General features: G+C 45.0%; 1 protein-coding gene across 1 annotated transcript in view; it reads left to right on the top strand.

The window, feature by feature from the left end:
- The first annotated feature begins 1121 nt into the window (after nt 1–1121).
- The window catches only part of gse1b (Gse1 coiled-coil protein b), a 137194-nt gene continuing 118761 nt past the window's right edge, over nt 1122–19554 (top strand). Inside the window, exon 1 of the mRNA XM_061277037.1 lies at nt 1122–3993. Coding sequence (XP_061133021.1) covers nt 1600–3993 — 2394 coding nt within the window. The 5' untranslated portion in view covers nt 1122–1599. The remainder of the gene's footprint in view (nt 3994–19554) is intronic.

Below are 19554 nucleotides of genomic sequence, written 5' to 3'. Positions count from 1 at the left end.
TCCCTGAGTTCAGGGATAATATGGTATATTATGTCGCCATATGTTGCATGTAAACAAAATTGTTGAACATTTTTTTGAAGGACTTGAACGATAAACACTGGTTTCCAGATGTATGAGTGTATTTTCAAGCCTGCACTCCCGTCTGGCCTGTCATCACCTGCTGATAAAGCCCTACACTCAATAGGAGCATTTTTCTTATTTCATTCACCCCACCCTTCCCAATTTCTTTTTATCAAGACATCTTTACATAGAGCCCTCAGACCCTCATCTAGTCTAGGGTCATTATCATATATATCTTATTTCATTTCATATTCACCATATAATCCACCCCCCGTGCAGTTTTTTAGAGACGTAGCTGTAATTGCTCTTGGAGGTGAGATGAATAAAAAGAGCCCTATATCGAGAGCGTATTTAAAATGTTTATTCACTGTCATATAATCTTGCCAGTTCAGTAAACATATTAATGTATTAAACTCCATCATTGGATTGCTCTGTAGTACACATTGCACGAGATGAGCATGAGCTTGACGCTGGGGTGCAGTACCAAGGTCTGACACAGTGAGGTGGTGTTGTTAATATGACAGAATTGTTGTTGTATCATTATGACCACTGTACTGTAATTAAATGCACCGACAGCACCAACCATGATTGATTTGGAAATATTTACATGGGGTTAACGCTATACCCTATCTACTTAAAAATGTGTATTTTCTGTTTTTGTTTTTTTCTTCTTAACTTGGAAGTTCCCGAGCTTGCCACTTGCGGGGTAACCTTAAGTCTCTTAAGTCATTCTTTATACTGCGAACTTGCATGATGGAGAGGAACTGCGTAAAGTGGGAAAGAATAACCTCAAAGCACGCGTCATTAATCATAATCATAATATAATTAATAATAATAATATAATTAATAATAATAATAATTAAAAAATAATAATAATGATAATAATAATACATGTTTACTGTTCTCTCAGGTTTCTCAGGGTTCTCCCACTTAAGATCCACATAAGTCACGGAAAAGCGACTTCCCATTCGAAGGGAATCACGCACGTTCCGTGGAAGTCCCGTGCATGCTGCGTGTGTTGACGCATTTGGGGAGCGTGCTCCAGTGTTTGCGCTCAATCTCCCGAATCATAAATGCGGGGGAGGCTCTCCGAGAGACGGGGGTCGTGTGTGTGTGTCGGGGGGTTTCCTTTGGGGGTGTCATACCGGGTGCCGTGGGTCTGGGATGGCGCTGAGTACAGTGTGAGCGGGTTTGCAGCAAAACTTTGCTGAGCGGAGGCAAGGCTGCAAAAGTTCGCCGGGGAGGCTGAGTCGCAACCCCGCACGGTTCCGCTGTCATGTCCCTCCTGGACCTCCCGTGTGAAAAAACATATGGATTAGAAACTTCAGAATGCGTGGATTGTTGTCTCGCTAAAGTGGATTTATCCGTGGGATATAAAAGTCATCGCTTTGCTGCTTTTGCTGCACGCTGTTGCAGTTTCAATGGACTCTTATCTACCGGACTGAAATGCATTGCTTAACTTGGAGATAAGCGAGGAAGCTTGAGGAGGACATATACCATGTAGCCTTGTGTCGGTTCTTTTTTTTTTTTTTCCACGCAATGCATTCCTCCCGTGACAAGGAAGTGGGGCTCTTATCTCGGAAACACCGACTCATGGCTGCGGCTATGCCCGACGAGGATAGCCCTTTGCCGGTCAACACTTCCAGGGCTGACCGCAACGGCTTGGGGGGAATAGTGCACTGTTTTATATGTGGCAGCGGAGTCACGGCAGGGAAGGAGCTGAGATTGCAAGTGACATATCAAAAGGAACGCTACCCCTTTTTCCCGTTCCTTCAGAACCAGGAGCCAGCTCCGGGTGCGAGCGAGCTGAGCCCGGAGGGTCACGCGCTGGTGTGCGCTGTGTGTCACTGCTTCCTTGCGGAGCAGTGGAACTCCTTTGAGAGGAGCGGGACGCCCATCGAGAAGCGCATGTACTGGCTGAAGCGACCCTATCAGTGTGACTCTCGCCGGGTTCCCCAGGAGTGGAATATCTCCTACGAGCTGGAGCGGAGGATCAGCACCGGTAGCCACAACTACGACGGGGGCGCGGAGTCGGACTTCTCATCCTTCTCTGACAACATGTCAGATCAGGAGATGGATGTGGTGGACAGGGGTGGTGTGAGTAAAGACAAGTGCCCGAGAGCAGCGGCTAAATCGCAGAGAGATGGGAATCGGAAAAGCAGTGTTAAAAACAGCCCAGACTCCCCAAGGACGCTCCCCCGGTATACGGTTGGGGTCTATGGTGCGCAGGGGTCACCCAAACCGGAAAGCTTGACGCCTACGAGACGCGCACCTAAAATGATGAATAATGTGTGTCAGTCATCATATTCTTTGGCCAAGTTTCAGGAGAGTGTGCCTCAGCGGTGCAATGACAACCACCTCCCCAATGCACCTGTGCAGGACAACGGGGTCATTATCCGCCACAGGTCATGGCTGGGCGAGGCCAACGCGAGACACCCTGATCCGCGTCACATCCAGCGAGGACCCGACAACAGCTGCGCCTCACCCGGCTATCCTCATCCCACCTCCATCGTCAACTCTAAATGTAATCGGGATATTCCGAGAGGCAGCAACTCGGATGAGGATGAGATTAACATCACAAGTGATGAAGACAGGGACGTGCGAGGTCGTAAAACTGTCAAACATCGTGGTGACCTTTTGACCAGAAAAGTAGCACAATTGCACCGCAATGCAGAGTCAAACGCAGAGGGACGCGCTTGCTTTATCTGCGGCACTGAACTCAGTCCTGGTGGAAGTTATAAAGTCAGCGTTCAAAAGCAAGAAAAGGCACAAGGGGAACCTTTCTTTCCTTTCCTGTGGCTGCACAGCCCCCCTCCAGGTGCATCACCCATCAGCCCAGCAGGTGTGACACTGGTGTGCGGCAGTTGTCACGCCTCACTCATGCAGCAATGGCACAACTTCCAACAGGCGGACGTTCCCGTGCTTCAACGCCTTTATGTCGTCCCGCTCAACCCAGCCGCCGCGTCCCAGCAGGACAAAATCATTCAGGCAACGGCGTGCGACACTAGAGGTCCTCGTGAGGCGTGTTTTCTGTGCGGCAATGAGTGCGGCGCCGATAAAGTGGTGCACGCGCAGGCCGGCGTCGGTAAATCTCGCGGGGTGATGTTTTTTCCTTTCATCAACATGCTCCCCTGCCCACCCAATGCCCAACCGATGAGGAATGGCCGTGTGCGCTGCTGCTCTCAGTGCCTTTTAATCCTGGAGGACATCTGGAGTGCTTATCACCTTTGTCTCAACGAGGACCTCATCACCTCTCTCAGCTCCTTCCTGGTCAGGTATCATTCGGTCATGGCCATTGAAGGGTTTGGAGCTATTCGTTCCCGTACGGGTGTTTCTTCTGAGAGCTCCGTGTCGGTGTGCTACTTGTGTGGATCGGAGTTGTCTCCCGGATGCGAGTTCCAGCTTCATGTCAATCCGCCTGGACGTTGCGGTGAGAAGGAGCCTTTCTTCCCCTTCCTCACGGTGCACCCACCTGCTCCTCGAGCCAAGCCAGTTGACGCCACAGGCCTGGTGTCCGTTTGCGCTCTCTGCTACCACGATCTGCACAGTCAGTGGGCCCAACATGAGAGCAAAGGCCCGGGCCCCGCCGCACCCTCTACATCATCCACCTCCGGACCATCCAGCTCTCCTTGGGCCCGCCAGTACACCTGTGAGGCCTTTGTGTGCTTCTTCTGCAGGCAGGAGCAGCGCAGGCAAGGGCGGATGTGCACGGTCACTGTGGCGCGGCTCCCTGTTTTCCTCTATGCGCCACGCAGCGCTGGCACCCTCCTGGTAGATGATGGGAGGAGGCTGATAGTTGGCTCGTGTATGGATTGTAAATCCGTGGTCCAGGTGGGCTGGAGCGCACAGCAGGACAGGGAGCGGCCGCGACACGGGGCCTCAGATGGCCAGAGAGAAGAACTGCAATTAACCTCCCCACAGCCTGGACAACAGGTTGGTTGTTGCGTATTTCGATTTCATCATGCAATGAAGGCGGCTTGTCTTATTGAATTAGGCTTTTTTGCTTCCTAATTTTCCCACACTGTGTGCACAATGCGTTTATCCTTGTGTGCCCTTATGGTTTCACATGGGGATAATGTTGACATCTTGCATAACTGAATCGCTGTCAAACTCATGCTGTCATGTCAAGTGCTTGTGTTGCCAAACCGAGTAATTATATAGTAAGTTCCTCTACCAAGAATGGTATCACTCTTTAAAACAATAGATGTTAAGATACTGTGGAGAGGCCTTTGCTGCCAATGACAGCCATTTGTGTGCAATCGAGTTCAGGATCCTAACAGCCTGGAGTATGAAGCTGTTGTTGAGTCTGGTGGTGCGGGAGCGCAGGCTCCTGTACCTCTTCCCAGAGGGCAGAAGATCGAACAAAGAGTCCTGAATGAAATGAGGGGAATTGTTGGTTGAGCAATTCAGATGTGCTTCTCAAGAAACAATCATCAATAGATGTCTTCTTAAAAATAATAAATCTATCCTATTTCACTCTGGTGCTCATTTCTTACCATGTTTTAATGTCACTCTCCCATCCGTAAAACTTGTAAAATTCCCGTCCTGCTGTTTTAAAACTCGGGGTGGAGAATGCAAATGGGAGCCAGTGGGGCTGTACAAGGGCTTGTGATGTTTTAATGAAGCGCCAAGGAGCCTTCAGACCCGCCAGTTGGCCCCGCGAACCGCTCGCTCATGCAAACAGTTACCGAATGTGCAGCCTCGCAGGACATAAGACAAACATCTGTGGATGCCATTCGCACTCGGCAATCTCAAAATGGAAGCGCGCTCACGCCAGCTGTCGGGAGCTGTCCACCTCATTCGCTATCGGTCCCTTAAGATAGCGGCAGTTTTGCACTTTCTTTGGAGGCGTCCAACAGATAGGGAGCACGTTTCAACAAATAGCCACGACTGGACTTTACTGGTGGTGTAATCACTTGCTTATTTTTGTTGTTGTTGGTCTGGTCATGCTGTCACACGTTATGAGATGAGCTCATAGGGGCTTCTCTTAATATAGAGTCTAATTATGGGACCGGCTTTCGCCCATGAGACTGAGGTGTGGCGGGACAAGTGTCATGGGTGGAAAGGTTTCGGGTGATCATTTTGGACGGAGCTAGCTGCAGGTGGCACAGCTCCTTTTGGCCTGTGACATTGTCTCTTTTGGGAAGTGTGTGCATGTATGTGTGTGCGTAAGTGTGCGTGTGTTTGTGAGGGCTGCAGGGGACAGGTGCTTTGCTTTGTCCCTTTGTATCATGCTTTGTTACACAAGGTTTTTAACAACTTGTACTGTGTGATGTGATTTAATAAGATTCATATTCAAAATGTTCACTTCACTACATCTATATTTTCTGCCTAATGTCCCCCCGCCCCCACAAAAACATGTTAGTGGAGTTTTTCCAATTTATTTTTTGGAATCAATGAATAAAATTAGTTTTTACTCATTTGTTTTAATTGTTATGGGTCAGAAGACTGTTGTTTAAGCATGCGGTTCTTTGGCATAGGATTTTTAGAGGCATCCATTTTTAGTGGTTCTTTCTAAAACCAAGGTTCGATGGTTCCATACGGCAACAAATTACAAGCAAATGCTTTTTCACTGACACGACCTTCTTTCGTTGTCTCCTAAAAAGTAGTCTCAAATCATCCTTCTGTATACAGCTCAATCAGCTGTCTAAAGAGCCAGTCATGAACCCGTGAACATTTTATTGCCATATGGAACCAGGGGTGCTCTATCACACGTTGATGTACGGCTCTGAATGACTTTTGCTCTCTAGAGCATATGTAAGCAGGATATAATGGATGGCTGAGACCTAACCTGTCACGAAGTATGCGAGCGTGTTGTCACTGCTGGTCTGGTATCCTGTTTCGAGGGTAAAATCATGCCAGCCTTCTCACAGCACCGCCAAGTGAGATTTACAGCGGAGCGGTAAAATGAGGGGGAAGTCAAAATTGCACATGGGATCAGGAAGTGAAGCTGAAATGGGATATAAACAAATTAGCTAGCGTGAACAATTGGAAGTAAAAGAGAAGAGAAAAATTGAGGGCTGCAAGGGGGGATTAAAGGGCTTAAAATTGCGTTCAGAGAAATTAATCATGCTGTCATTAATTATATTCCTTCTTTTCTTTAATCACTCACGTTCTGTATGCATCCGGCAGTCTATTTGTCCAGATCACATTCAGTTTGAATAATAATAAAAAAAAAAGTTCCAATACTACTACACCGATACCACGTGGCAGGTGCCATGGCAGAAAGGCATGTGTGACACTGTTTTAATTGTGAAGTGGGCTGTTGGACAAATCCCCGGATCCACAATTTTATCCTGTTTGGCCAAATGTTTTGTCTTCACCCTTGGCCACACCCCTCTTTCATGTTTTCTGGAAATTCGCTCAGTAGTTTTTGTTTCATTCTACTTATTAATTTGCATGATCATACTAATGAAGTAACTAATGAACGTTTTTTCAGTGTAAATTGCAGAATTCCAATTGTTTTAATTAGAGATGCTGCTTAAGTTGGAAGTGAAATTACATTTATCATCCTATATTTAAAAAAAATTCAACTTCCTGGAAAGCGTGAGCGATAACGTACTCGAGCGAGATCATTGAGATTGAATCAAGGAAGTCCAGCTGAGATGTTTCCTCACTTCCTGTTGCCACAGAAAGGAATGCCATTGAGAGCAAAGGCTGAATAAAGAATTAGCATGTCACACTGCTGCTCTTGGCTTGTTGTGTTTTCCCCCCTGGCATTAGAAATCATGGCCAGACAATGGCATCAAACTGATGTTCAGGGGCTCGACGTCAAAGCCTTTAGGGCCAGGATGTCAGTTGTATCTGGGAAATATTGACCTTTTCATCCTGTAGCATAGTTAATTTTCCCAAGGGGGTCACGTGATAAAGTGGAGCAGCTGTTAAGGGCCACACAAAAACCTCAAATGTGTTTGCTATTAATTTAAGCCAGACATTGTTATCTTCTTCATATCAAGTTCACATTAGTACTACAAGGATCAAGAATTAGAGCACATTGTTGACAGCAAATGGCAAAATGGCCGCACCCTGAGATGGATAAAAATAGGTGAATTTTGCCTGTTTAATTCATATTCCACAAATTAGACAATAATCAGAATACTGTGTTTTGACCAATTGGGCTGCACAGAACAAAGACAATTCTGGGGTTGTCTTTTCTTAAGGTATCGGAACTTGGTGTCGGCGAGTACACAAATGTACAGTAGGAACTTGTACTCACACTTGGTCTAAAAAAAGTGGTATCGGTGCATTCCTCATTTGGATATATCTAGTATTGCATAGGGAGCCCCGCATGGTGCATTTGGAGGTGTGGTCATGCTTTAACTTAAAGCAGCGCTCCCTCTAAAAGGCATAGTCTGCATTTTACAGTAGTAAACCAGCTTTAACTGGCGTAATTACAGAGAACAGAGTGCAAAGAAACTACAGCTCTTGGTCCTCCTCCAGCTGCCTTCTCGCCATAACACGTACACATGTATGCAAACCTGCCGTGACACACAAACACACACGCACACGCGTGCTCGCTCGCACAAGCAAAATATATAATCTTTGATCTGCATCTCAATTCACAACAGCTGCAAGTGTGTTTGTGCACACGTGCGTCTGCCAGGTGGTCGGCAGCGCTGGCAGGTGTTTGCTCTTGTGCTCGCAAATGCAGCTGGATTGTGCCACAGCTGTCAGTGTGTCAGGCCGGTTGTGTGCGTGCACGTGTGTGTATGTGCGTGGTCACACAGTAGCCACTATCACTGCTATTTTTAACATGTAACATATGTTCTAGCTGTTATCACAGCTTTCTATACTCTTCCTCTGGTTTTCCATGTTTTTGTTCAGTTTTTTGCATTAGTCGTCCCTTTTTTGTCATTCATGCTTACCAGTGACATCTTAAAATGGATGAAAGAAGATGTCACCCTGCTGTCAGGATAACTGTAGATGTCGGCTGGAGTCCCAAATAGCACGTAGTGGACTAAATATACTTGGCAGTCAGCGCACTGGCTCCAAGCGACCAGACGTTAGATGTGTTTACTTTCTTTCTGTCAGCCAATCAGAGGACAGATAATTATCTGCAGCGGTCATCTTCAGGGATATTATTTTGGCTCAAGATGTCATTCCTTTCTTGGATGACGCGCTCCATCCATTAGCATCCCTTCTGGCCGTGACCTCGCTGCCCCCTCGTACAGACCGACCACCTGGTCTCTGATAGTCTGCTCCAGCAGGCTCCAGGACAGCTGGGAAGTATGACCGACAGAGCAGGGAGGTTTTGGGCTGAGCTAGATGTCAGAATGTAGTGTGCGGTTTCAGAAGAGGCCATGACAACCTTTTTTTTTTGTTCTTAGTCTGCACACTGTGTGCTTATCACATTTTCAGAATCATGTCTCATTCACCTTGAAGCATTTCGAATGATCGATCTTGTGGTTGTCGTTTTAATATGTTAATGCCGTCAGGGAATAAAGTAATATCATAACCTTTGGTAATGTCAGGTCATCAGGAATCCTCATCTGTTTTGTTTTGTTTGAAATGATAGCTAGCCGACTGTGGAAAACCAGATTATGACGTTACGCTCGGAGCCTTGCATCACGTGCATTTTACCCTGACAGAACCCATCACACAAGGTCAGGCTGCACTCATCAGACCCAATGACCTCTTTCAGAGTCCAGAATAGTCCCCAGCAAAATAATTACTGCTAAATAAGTGCTTTTCCCAAGGCTACAAAGCTGTTTAGTCTTTCTTAAGACGCTGTATAAATTAAGACATTTGAGGCCGTCTCGCTTGACGGAATCGGGGTTGATTCCAAGTTGTATTTCAGGGAATTTCTGACAATGATCTCATGCGATTCAAATTGGGTTACTTAATTTTTCAAACCCAAGGCCTTTTTCAATCACTGGGCCTGCACAAAGTGAATTAAATAGATACCCAAAGACACAGCGTAAAGCGATAAGTTGTCCTTTGAGACTGTGTGATAATTTCAGTTCTTAGTTTTGTGTGGGTTGCATGTTAAAAACAGCTCTTTTAAAATCCTAGCTTAGGCCCAGCTTTAGGATTTCAAACCTCGTGATCAAAAAGCTCTCCACTTAGCTTTGCATACCGCTGCACACCTTTCCGCTTGAAATAAACGGACATGCCATTAATCTGTCCCCCCCAAAAACAAGAAAAATGAACAATCTGATTACTGTTTTATTGTCAGTCTACATGTGTTGCTGCAGTGTTTGTGTGAAACTGCCGTTGCCTAAAGCTTTAAAATGCTGCCACCAAGATTCTATTTGTGCGCCATGCAATGGTGTTTCCAGTTATGTGTTAGCATTACGCCACTATACATCTAAAAAATAATTAAATAGAAGGTTGCGCAGGGACTGTGGAAGAAGCCATCACGTTTCGGAGCAACTCTGGACAAATTACTGCAAATTATTCAAGACTTGTTTACCAAATTTCATTTGTTTGCGTGTACTTGCTTGCAGGTTTTCATTATCAGATTATTCTTGTTATGAGAATTGTTTCCATTGGTGCATGTTTCCCACTGACATGACTGCACCATGAATCAGAACTACACGAATACAGTGTGTCCATCTGCACGACAGATAGTTGCCGCATATGATAGTAAACGATTTTGGTTTGTCGTTCAAGGCCGCTGTAATGCAGCTTGTATAGGAGGACGTGATTTCACATCGTCTTGGGTCGAGTCGACCTTAACATGCATCAGATAAATAGTGGCAGGATCAGAGGTAGATTGTTGACAGCTCAGTGTAAACATGATATAGCAAGAAAAACCAAAGTTTCCCTCCCTAATTGACATAAATTATAAAAGCTCAAGTTGTTTGGGAAGCACAGGCAGGAGGCTTCAATATGTTTTTATGTTACTCTTCTCTTCCACAGGGCGTCATAAAAATAGCTCTTGACGCATCACGGCTGCTGTCGGAGGGATTCTCCTCACTCGCTTCTCGCACTTTCCCCGCCACCATCTCTTTTTTTTTGCCTCCTCATCCAATCTTTTGTCCCCTTTTGCCTCTCCCCCCCCCTCTCTCGACCTCCCTCCCTCCCCCCTTCCGCTTCATCTCTCCCTGTGGTATTAGTGGGGCCACATGTTGCTGGCCTCTCCTGGTGGTGTGAGCCCCATGGCAGGCCCTGGCTCCAGGCTGACGCGTAGTTTGGTGTGAGTGCGTCTGCCCGTGCGTTCGTGTGAAAGTGTGTGTGTGTGTGCGGCCGCTAACACGGTAACTTGATAGTGGTGTGGCTGAGCGCTACAGAGTGGAGCAGTGCTGTGATTTATCCCGCGGGCCCAGCAGATGGCTGCAACAGGAGTTTGTTTAAGTTTGCTTCAGAGCCGGGCAAGCGGCCAGGAGCATAGCGAGTGCCTGCCAGAAAAATGTTCAGTGACTCTGGATGCCTAACCACACTACTCCCTCTTGTAGCCCCCTCCAACCCCCCTAGTCAACACACACACATCCACACAGGCAATGGCAGACTTGCTGTCGCTATTCTCCTTTTACCCCTCTCTTATTTCTTTTTCCTCCCATCTGTTTCACACACATGCTTGCTTGGGATTGCATACACACTCAGGTACGCGCGCACGCACGCACGCACACACATGCTTGTGTCTGCAGCATCCCTGCTGCTGCTCTCACATCTCATAAGGGGGCATATAAGAGTGATGACGTGGTCAGTCTGGTGGAGGCGCCATAATGTAACACTTTGCAAAGCAGAATAATCACAAACGTGTCGTTTCAAGGGATAATGTGCTCACTTTACTCTTTTTTTTTTCTGACCGCTTATTGATCTCGACGACTTTTCTTTCAAATTAGTTCACGTCACTACATTACCATAACAACTAAACTGCTAAAGTCAAACGTAATCGGACAAAACCTTTCAGGAATCTGTTTTTCCATGATCAAATTGTGTCCATGTCCAAATTCTAGTCCCAAGTCACCAGCACCCGAGTCCCAATCAAGTCTCTAGGTTTTTCTTTATGCCAAGCTGAGTCGCAAGTCATCAAATCGGTGACTTGAGTCGATTCCAGTCAATTCACAATGACTCAAGTCACAATCTCTGACTCACAACTACCTATTTTTCATTTTGTAAAATGTCCTCCTGTACTTTGTAGTCCAGTCCTGTTTTCCTAAACAGGATCTCCACAATTAAGCAATAATTATTTTTTGGGCAACATTGAAAGTGTTTTTATGTTCCACCTTTTCTAATGCGTTTTTATTTTTCTGGTTAGGCTTTTAAGTGCACTTTACTAAGTTCGGCATCATTGAATATTGTTGGGAACAGAATGGAACAAAAAGCCGCGTGTGTCTGTATTCTGTTGTCAATTGTTACCTGTAGGAGGCCTTTTTGAGTATGTAGCAGTATCAGTGTAACACATGAAAAGTGTGTTTTGTGCTAAACATTAATCCTTTGTGCAAGTTGCTATAGTAACTGCAGCTAGTCCTCTTCATTCATGCAGTCATTGAAATTGCGACCCCAATCAACATGTATTATTCCCGTGATGTTAAAGGAGACCTCTCTTGTATGACATGGCCTCTGTGGCCTCTCGCATATCTTTTTGAAAGCCACTTCAAACGCGCACGAGTGTCTCATCAAACAGAACACAGAGGAGACAGGTGAAGAGAATTCATATCCGCCTGAAGCTCCTGGAGCAGGAAGTGAGGGGTCATAGGTTGGGTAACTTAGCAGCCCGCTGATGAATTCATCTGTCAAGGTCAGACTCTGTGATCACGCCGGCTTTATTGCCTAGACGAGTATGCTCAGTAAGTGAGGACAAGTAAGTGAGGTACACACATGCTGACCATTGGCGTGAATAAGAGAAAATTGAGCAATTCCGATCAAAGTGAAAAAAAGGCCCGAGTCTCCAAAAGGTGATCCACCGACTTAGCCCAAGTGACCTACTAGAAAAACGTAATGATAGCCAGTTAGGGAATTGTATTTCTGCATCTAACAAAAACAGGTTCAACCCCTAAATTAGATGCTTGGTCTAAGTTATTTTCAAATATGATAGTCAATATCTTTTTGAGCCCATCTCCTCTCCATGAAATTAAAGCCAAACTCAAATCATTCACCTGCAGCAAAACAAATATCCCGTCCGTTTCTGTATTCCATTATCATTTTATTACTTGTGGAGTGTGTAGTCAGCTGTGAACTTTGCCTGGTTTATGTGAATTTTGCTGCAAACACTTTTGAGTAGGTTCAACACAGCGTTTTTTTTTCTTCTCCCCCAGTGTAGCAGGTTTTGGCCTCGCCCTCGCTGCACAGCACGATTTATGTACAAGAGTGTTGTGGAGCATTTATATCGATCAGATCAAACATGACTCCCCCTGCTCACACCTTTCGTCAGTTTGTAGACATCGACTTGTTTTTACGGGGTGTTGCCCGGCTGGCAGGTGCTTACCGCTGCATTACTCAGCTGTGTTCCTGTTGGGTCTCCATGATAGCCTGTAAAACCCGACTGACAGCATTGCTTTAGAAGCCGCCGTACGTCTACCCGTGCATCTTCTGAAACTGTGGGAACGTGTGTGTGTGTGTGTGTGTGTGTGTGTGAGTGAGCAACATGAGGAGGTCCTCTCTGTGCACATACATGACTCTGTGATCAGGCCTGCTGACCTTGTGACCTCGGGCTCTCTGTGTTGAGGTTGTCTCAAATTACATTGAGCCTCTGTCTGCCAGCATTAGAAGAGGAAGGTCGCTTTTCCCCTTATTTCTCCCACATATTTCGGTACTTGCTGGCATGTAGGTGAATAAGAGACATAGGTGCGAGCCGTGTGCGTGTTTGTGATGGGGCTCTCGTGTGTGTATGATTCTGTGGCCCAAGCTTGAGGTAAATATTTGAGAAGTGCAAGCGCCATTAGGCTCTGTTTGATGGGAGAGTGTCGTGTGAGGCAGATGATGACATCAGCTTTTCCCCCACGCTACCTTGGTGAGAACAATGGTTATGCATTTTGCATCTGCAACTATTCAAAATAAGAACGAGATGTTGTTTTTACGATATCAACTCTTCGGTTTTGGCTCGTGTAAACAGACGCTCTCCCGGGCTTTGCTTTTTGACTTTCCTAACTTTGCCTGGTTCTTAATTAGTTCTCTCATTGTCAACTTTAAATCTTCCCCCTCCCCTTCATTCTTTGCCTCTTTTCGTCTGTGTTCCAGTGCGGTGCGAGCCAATCTCACTGGCGCCGGAGCTGCCTTTTTTGTTTCCTCTCTAGAGGAGAACGATTTATTGGTTCTGTTTTTTTTTGGGGGGGGGGGGTTCTTTTTTTGAAACACATTTATTATCAGCTTTTTTGCTCTCATGGAAAACAGTGTCATAGCTCACCCCCCTTCATGTGTGTGCACTTGCATGTGCGTGTCTATGCGTATGCAAGAAAGTGCACAATCCAGGCACAGATGTTGTCAAAGGCTCCGTGTTTTACGAAGCAGTCCCCCTCTTCTTGCAGAAAAAAAGGAAGTGTCTAATAAAAGGGGTGTGTGTGTGTCGGAATCACACACACACGCACACATGCGCACACACACGCACACACACATAGAGCCATGAGTTGGCCTCCCTCAGTCTCCCCAGCTTGTAAGAGTCAGAGAAAGCGAGCGAGTGAGTGAGCGAGCGAGCAAGGCAGGAAACAGAAAGGGAGGCTGTGCCAAGCTGGAGCTGAATTCCTGCCAAGAGTCTACTTGTTTGCTCGTCTGGCTGGAGCCAGAGGCTGACCTTATTAGCTCGGAGGGCAGCCGTCTTATTAAAACACATCTGGCGCTCAGGGAGCCCAAATAGTCCTCATATTGTCTTCCTGCTTGCTCCTGACCTTGCGTTACCTAGCAGGAATGCTGACAAGGGCTTCACGCATCTGTTGAGAGTTTCACCAGGGTAGTCCACCTCCCTCCCCCCCAATACCACTCCCCTCCGCCCTTCCACCCGTGCTGTCTTTGCTGGCGCCTGCACGGTAGCTCAGTGGGACCTGTTTTTCTTCCTCGGGCCCCCCTTTTTTCCCTTTTGCCTCCCACCTTTTCCACCCCACCGTGATACGCTCTGTGGTGTAACGTCACCGTACCCCCCACAGGGATCTTTTTACCCCCCCCCCCCCCCCCCCCATTTCCTTAATCCTGCCAGGTTTGTGTGCCGATACAGTTCTTCCTGTGTAACCTGGCCCTGGTTAAATACCTCATATCAAAGTGACAACAGGTTCAGCTCCATGCCCTCCTTTATATTAGTCACAATACTCTGATTATGTGAGGTCATTTTACACTGGTCACATCTGGTCGAGTACCTGTAACCAAGTTTGTCAGCTATCTTTTTTTTTGAGTGAGCCTTGATTCAGATGTAAGGATATCAAAGTTTCTGCTTTTAAACATTATATACTTGGGGGAATTCAACTATCAAGTGTTAATATATTGCTCGGTGTGTGGCAGATCTTAGTTTATGTGAGAACTTTCTGTTTACTTACCATGATATCATTTGTGTTTTGAGTTCCCTCAAGTGTAAAATGCTTAATAGAGAATAAAATGACAGCTACACGCTTAATAAACACAACACATGACTGATAGTGATCCAGTCCAGTTTTCTCATCTGTGTGTTGATGGAAGACTTGAGCTCACTCTTCCGGGGTGTATCAAGGCTGGCATTTCCAGACTTAACACCTGTTAGCTGGTGCAGATGGCTGATAAGTGGTTAGTATTACTCACTACTAGACATGGTCAAAGTTTTTTTTTTTCCTCCCCACTTCCTTATTTATTCCCCAGAACAGCATGCTTGGATTTGTTCTGCTGAGTGAGTTGTGTTTTTCTGACTTGCAGCCCCTCTTGGCAACATTGTCAGCTTGTGCACTGCTAAGTTTTTACTGGCACGTGCCCTTTGACCCTGCAGCATGCTCTGGTTTCAGAGCCAAAACTCATATGCCCTCCTGACCCCCACCCCCCCTATTACTATTGTGCACATATTTACACTTTCCTCATTCATAATTGTTATAGTTTTCTTTTCTGGAAACAACTTTTTCAAGCTTCTGACTGCTTTCGACTCTGGGTTAGATGTCATCTATAGCTTAGGGGTGATCCTAAAAGTCTGCCAATGCAATTCGATGTGGAGGTCACTGGGATAAACCCAGTTCATAGCAACAGCAATGCTACTCTTGAGCAAGGCACTGAAAACTTCCTTATTTCTGTGATGTGTGAAATGCAGAGAACAGGCTTCCTTAACATGCCTGTTAGTGAGTGCATTGTTACAATAAAGATGATGACTATTCTGAGAAAACAGCACTGAACATCTGTTGTTAAGTCTGCACATAAATATCCCTTATCTCCCTCCATTTCTCCTCTTATCTTCAGATCTTTTCATCTACACAATGTGTGTCAGTGCACATGTTTTCCCCTTGCTTACTTTTTAATGGATTATGTGTTTCTGCTTTCTTGACTCACCCATTGTTTCTCTCCGCAAGCGATGTATGCTAAACAGGATTCACATCATCACTGCTGCTTTACTTGCAGCTCCACCAGGTGCCACTATGACTTGACTTTTGTGCTTTGAGTGTGTGTGTTTTTCTGCTTCTGCTGTGTTTCTGGGCAGAGATGACACACATATACATGCGCACAGACACACACGCATTCACTTCTCTCAGGCTTGTGAGACGCAGACAGACATAATAAACAGTGCTATAGTATTGTGGCAGTGTTGCTGAAAATAACGTATATGTATCTATAGCAGCAATGTATAGTGACAAGTCGATCGAGGTCAATAAATGTAGGAAACAACACCACGGTAGATTTATTTTTGTTGATCAATTAATATGTTCTGTACAGGCCCAGAAATATTGTTGAACCTTTTGTAACTAATCAGTTTCAAAGAGTTAAGAACCCTTAAGCAATATTTCCCACTGGAAGTAATGTAGATCCAATTACACACCCAGAAATATCAACAATATGCAGAGAAAATTTCTAGTTCAATATCCAAAAAAAAACAATGTGTAGTAAATGTGAAGTATTAATAAAACTGATTAATGATATTTCTGTACTTTGATACACGTTCTCTGTTGAACTTCATGGTGTTTCTTGTGTTCTTTATCAAAGCGCTCCCACTTTATTTGTCCCTTTGTGGCTTATTGAACATTAACACGCAATAAACAATCATGAACAATCATGGCTTCTGCTGAACATGCAGGGTGACACTCGCTCAACGAAAAAAACGTTATTAGAATTGTGCATGTAATGCTTTTTGTAGGCTTGTGATTCTTGGAAACGAATGGCTGAGGAACGTGGCTGGGAAAACTGAGACAAAATTCCAGTAAAAAACATCACTGATAACCAAATTGTTGGGGAAAAAAAACCACATACATCAAAGTTTTCTCCTATACGGTCAATGAACGTTCCTATCCCAAATCCCTATAACGCCCGTTACAGCTGCTGGATTTTCGTTTTGCGTTCTCTTGTGTGGACGACGACCATGACTCAGTGGGAGCTAAAACAATAGTGTGGAAGAAAGGTTTTTGTAGAGCGGACAGACCCTTCATCATCCTCCAGAGGAGATTCCTGACATTCTTCTACTTCCCTGCCCACTACAAAGAGACGCCGCCGCACTCCCTTGAGGCCTATCACAGTTCTCTGCCTCGGAACACGCACACACATACACACTAAGAAACCTTCCCCCGTTACTGTAATGTTTGCAGTTTAACAGCATTGGCCCAAAGTGTGTGCTTGTGCTGTAAAAAGAGGGTCTCTTCCTTCCTTCCTTCCTTCCTTCCTTCCTTTGGTGGATAAAATAAACAGCAGCTCTTCCTCCCTTTGCTTTCACATGCTTCCTGTTGTTTCACCTGATGAATGGAGGAAAGGGCACTTCCACACCTCGTCCATTTATCTTTGCGCCATCACTATCTCTATCTTTGCTCCCACTCCCATTCCAGCTCCCCCGCCCCCACCCCCATCTGCACTCCCCCACCAACAGAAAACGAAAATAAAAATGTGTGCGTGTGAGCGAGACGACCATCTCCTCAGAATGGGAACAGCTGTTCAGAGCAGCGCTGGCCACACACACACACATGTATCCGATTAGCACTTGGTGACTCCACACAGCCCCCTCTCCCCCTCCCTGCCTTCCCCACTCACATCCCTCCCCCGTTTTTCAGCGGGGGCCGCGGCACGCTGGCGGCACCAATAATTTTAATGCCTAGTCTGTCTGCCAGGAGCGCACACAAACATACACACAAGGACGTGCACACACAGTACAGACTGTTGTCAAGACGGACCTACTCATTCCTTGATCTGCTCTTTTCCTCCCCATTTTCTCCCTCCCATCTATCTGAACAAGGTCAAGGGTCACTTGTGAGTGTCCTCATGTATCGTACTGCTGCAGTCAATTTCCTTGTAAGCTTTTGTACCAACTTGTACCTGCATTTTAAATACGATACATACAGTACAGTGTGTACCAAAGTTGTTCAAACTGCAGCTAAGGGGCCATTGGCGGCCCGGCCCGTTTTTAGTGACGCGCGACATGTACTAAAAATGTTGCATTATATAGCAATATAGCAGAGGTGTGACACCTATTGCAACTTTTAATAATAATAATAATTTGGGTTTTTTTTCAAAAAGTAAACTGAAAATATTCCCAATGAAAGTAGTAACTCCATTTGTTTTAATGACGCTTGGATGACGATATGCATTTCTGTTTCAAATGAAATTAGTATCAGTCATGATTGTTTGCTCAGCTTTCAGCTCCATGCCCAGTTTGTGAAAGATATCACACCTCTGATTGTAAAACCCACAAACTAAAGATTTTCAGCTTACGACAATTTGCTCTTGTTTTGGTCTTGAAAGTCAAGAAGTGATTTGCCTGTTGCTAAGTACAGGTGATAATCTTTTACAAGGCCACGGGCTCCCCCGAAATCCTGAAACAGCCCAAAGCCTCCTTACCGCCTTTGACAAAAAGCTGTGACATAGCTGTTATAACAGTAGTAGCATAATTACACAGAATTAAAAGTAATAAAACGGTTTTTGTCATACTGCAGCCAGGGATAGGCTACTGTGAAAATGCTGCTCTTTCTGATGTGCCAACCCTTGAATTTTTTTCTGTATTTCTGCAATCCTTGGAAAAAAAATGTTTTGACACGCTGGGGAAATACTATATTATCTATCTATAGTCTACTCTAGACACTGCAGCGTAGCATATAGGGAGTTCAACCACCCATGTTTAATATGATCGTAATTCATGAGAAGAATGGTTGAGTTAAAGTGTTTTTGTCCTCAGCGCTTGCGGTTTTGGTCACTTGGATTCTCTTTTCTTCCCTGTCGCTCCATCAGCGTCTCTTTGCCCGTGTGTGTAATTTATGCTGCACTTCCTGTTCAACAGACAGACCAGGAATTGGGAACTTGTGGCTGACGCCACAGATCAAGACCACTGATGTCTGCTGTTTGTTACTCACTTAAATCCAAGTGACGGGAGCTTGGAAAGACTTCAGGTTGCTAGCCCTGGATATGTTTCCTTTACAAATATATTTGTTTTATTTGTCTATTTATAATGCCATAATTGAAACAATCTTGCCCTATAAATGAAAGAACGTGTTAGCCATATTGGTTATTTGGTACAACGTGGGAATTTTTATTTCAAAAACTCACTACATTGAATGAATGTACAAACTACTTCAAAGTAATCGTTATTATTGTGTTGTTTGTTTTATTCACAATCGTAGCCCGTATAGCAATGAAGGTTTCAGGTTACTCAACATACATTGCACACATTGAGCAACATTAAACAAACTTTATATACATACATGTGTCTTTGAAGAATTGCAATTGTTACCAATATCGCAAGATTTTTCTATATTTACAGAACAATTAAACATTCACATCCAATAATAATCTTGTGCCCCTAACCAGATCGAACACAACACGAGTTCGGGACTGAATGTTAAATTTGACTCAACATTCGTTATACGATTAGACAGAAAAAAAACATCTGAGGAATGTTGCCGTCTACTTTTTCTGCCATTTGTTCACATCGCATATCGTATTTACTTTTTAATGAACAGTTGCATCAAGTAACGTCCCCATTTATAATATGTATTATTCTTATGTGGTTGCTACACAATGCTGCTGCTTATTCTGCTCATTCTATGAATTATTCATCAATTAAAAAATCAATTCAAATAATAAATAACTATTCACTGTGTCATACACAGCCACCTGTCACAAAGCTACCTAATTAAGCATTTTTTGTATTCAGTGCAGCAGTCAAAGTAGCCCTCATATCCCCCAATAGTACACCAAATGGTGCGAATGCACATGAACATATGAGAAATATGTAGTGATGAACATGGCCACCAGATGGGGCTAGTGGTCCACTCAGGGGAAAGCTAAGATCCAGATGAATGGAGATCAATTACAAAAATGGTGACTCAGGGACCCTCGGAAGGGAATAAGTTTGGCGTGTGTGTGTGTGTGTGTGTGAGAGAGAATGGTGTAACAGTGGAAGACATTGTGTATTGCTGGAAAATGTACGTGTGTGTATGTGTGTGGTTTTGAGGAATTGGGATACAGAGCAGCTGTGAA

Source organism: Syngnathus typhle, linkage group LG4, assembly GCF_033458585.1.
Source record: "Syngnathus typhle isolate RoL2023-S1 ecotype Sweden linkage group LG4, RoL_Styp_1.0, whole genome shotgun sequence".
NCBI lineage: Eukaryota > Metazoa > Chordata > Actinopteri > Syngnathiformes > Syngnathidae > Syngnathus > Syngnathus typhle.
This window is presented reverse-complemented; position numbering and strand designations above follow the sequence as displayed.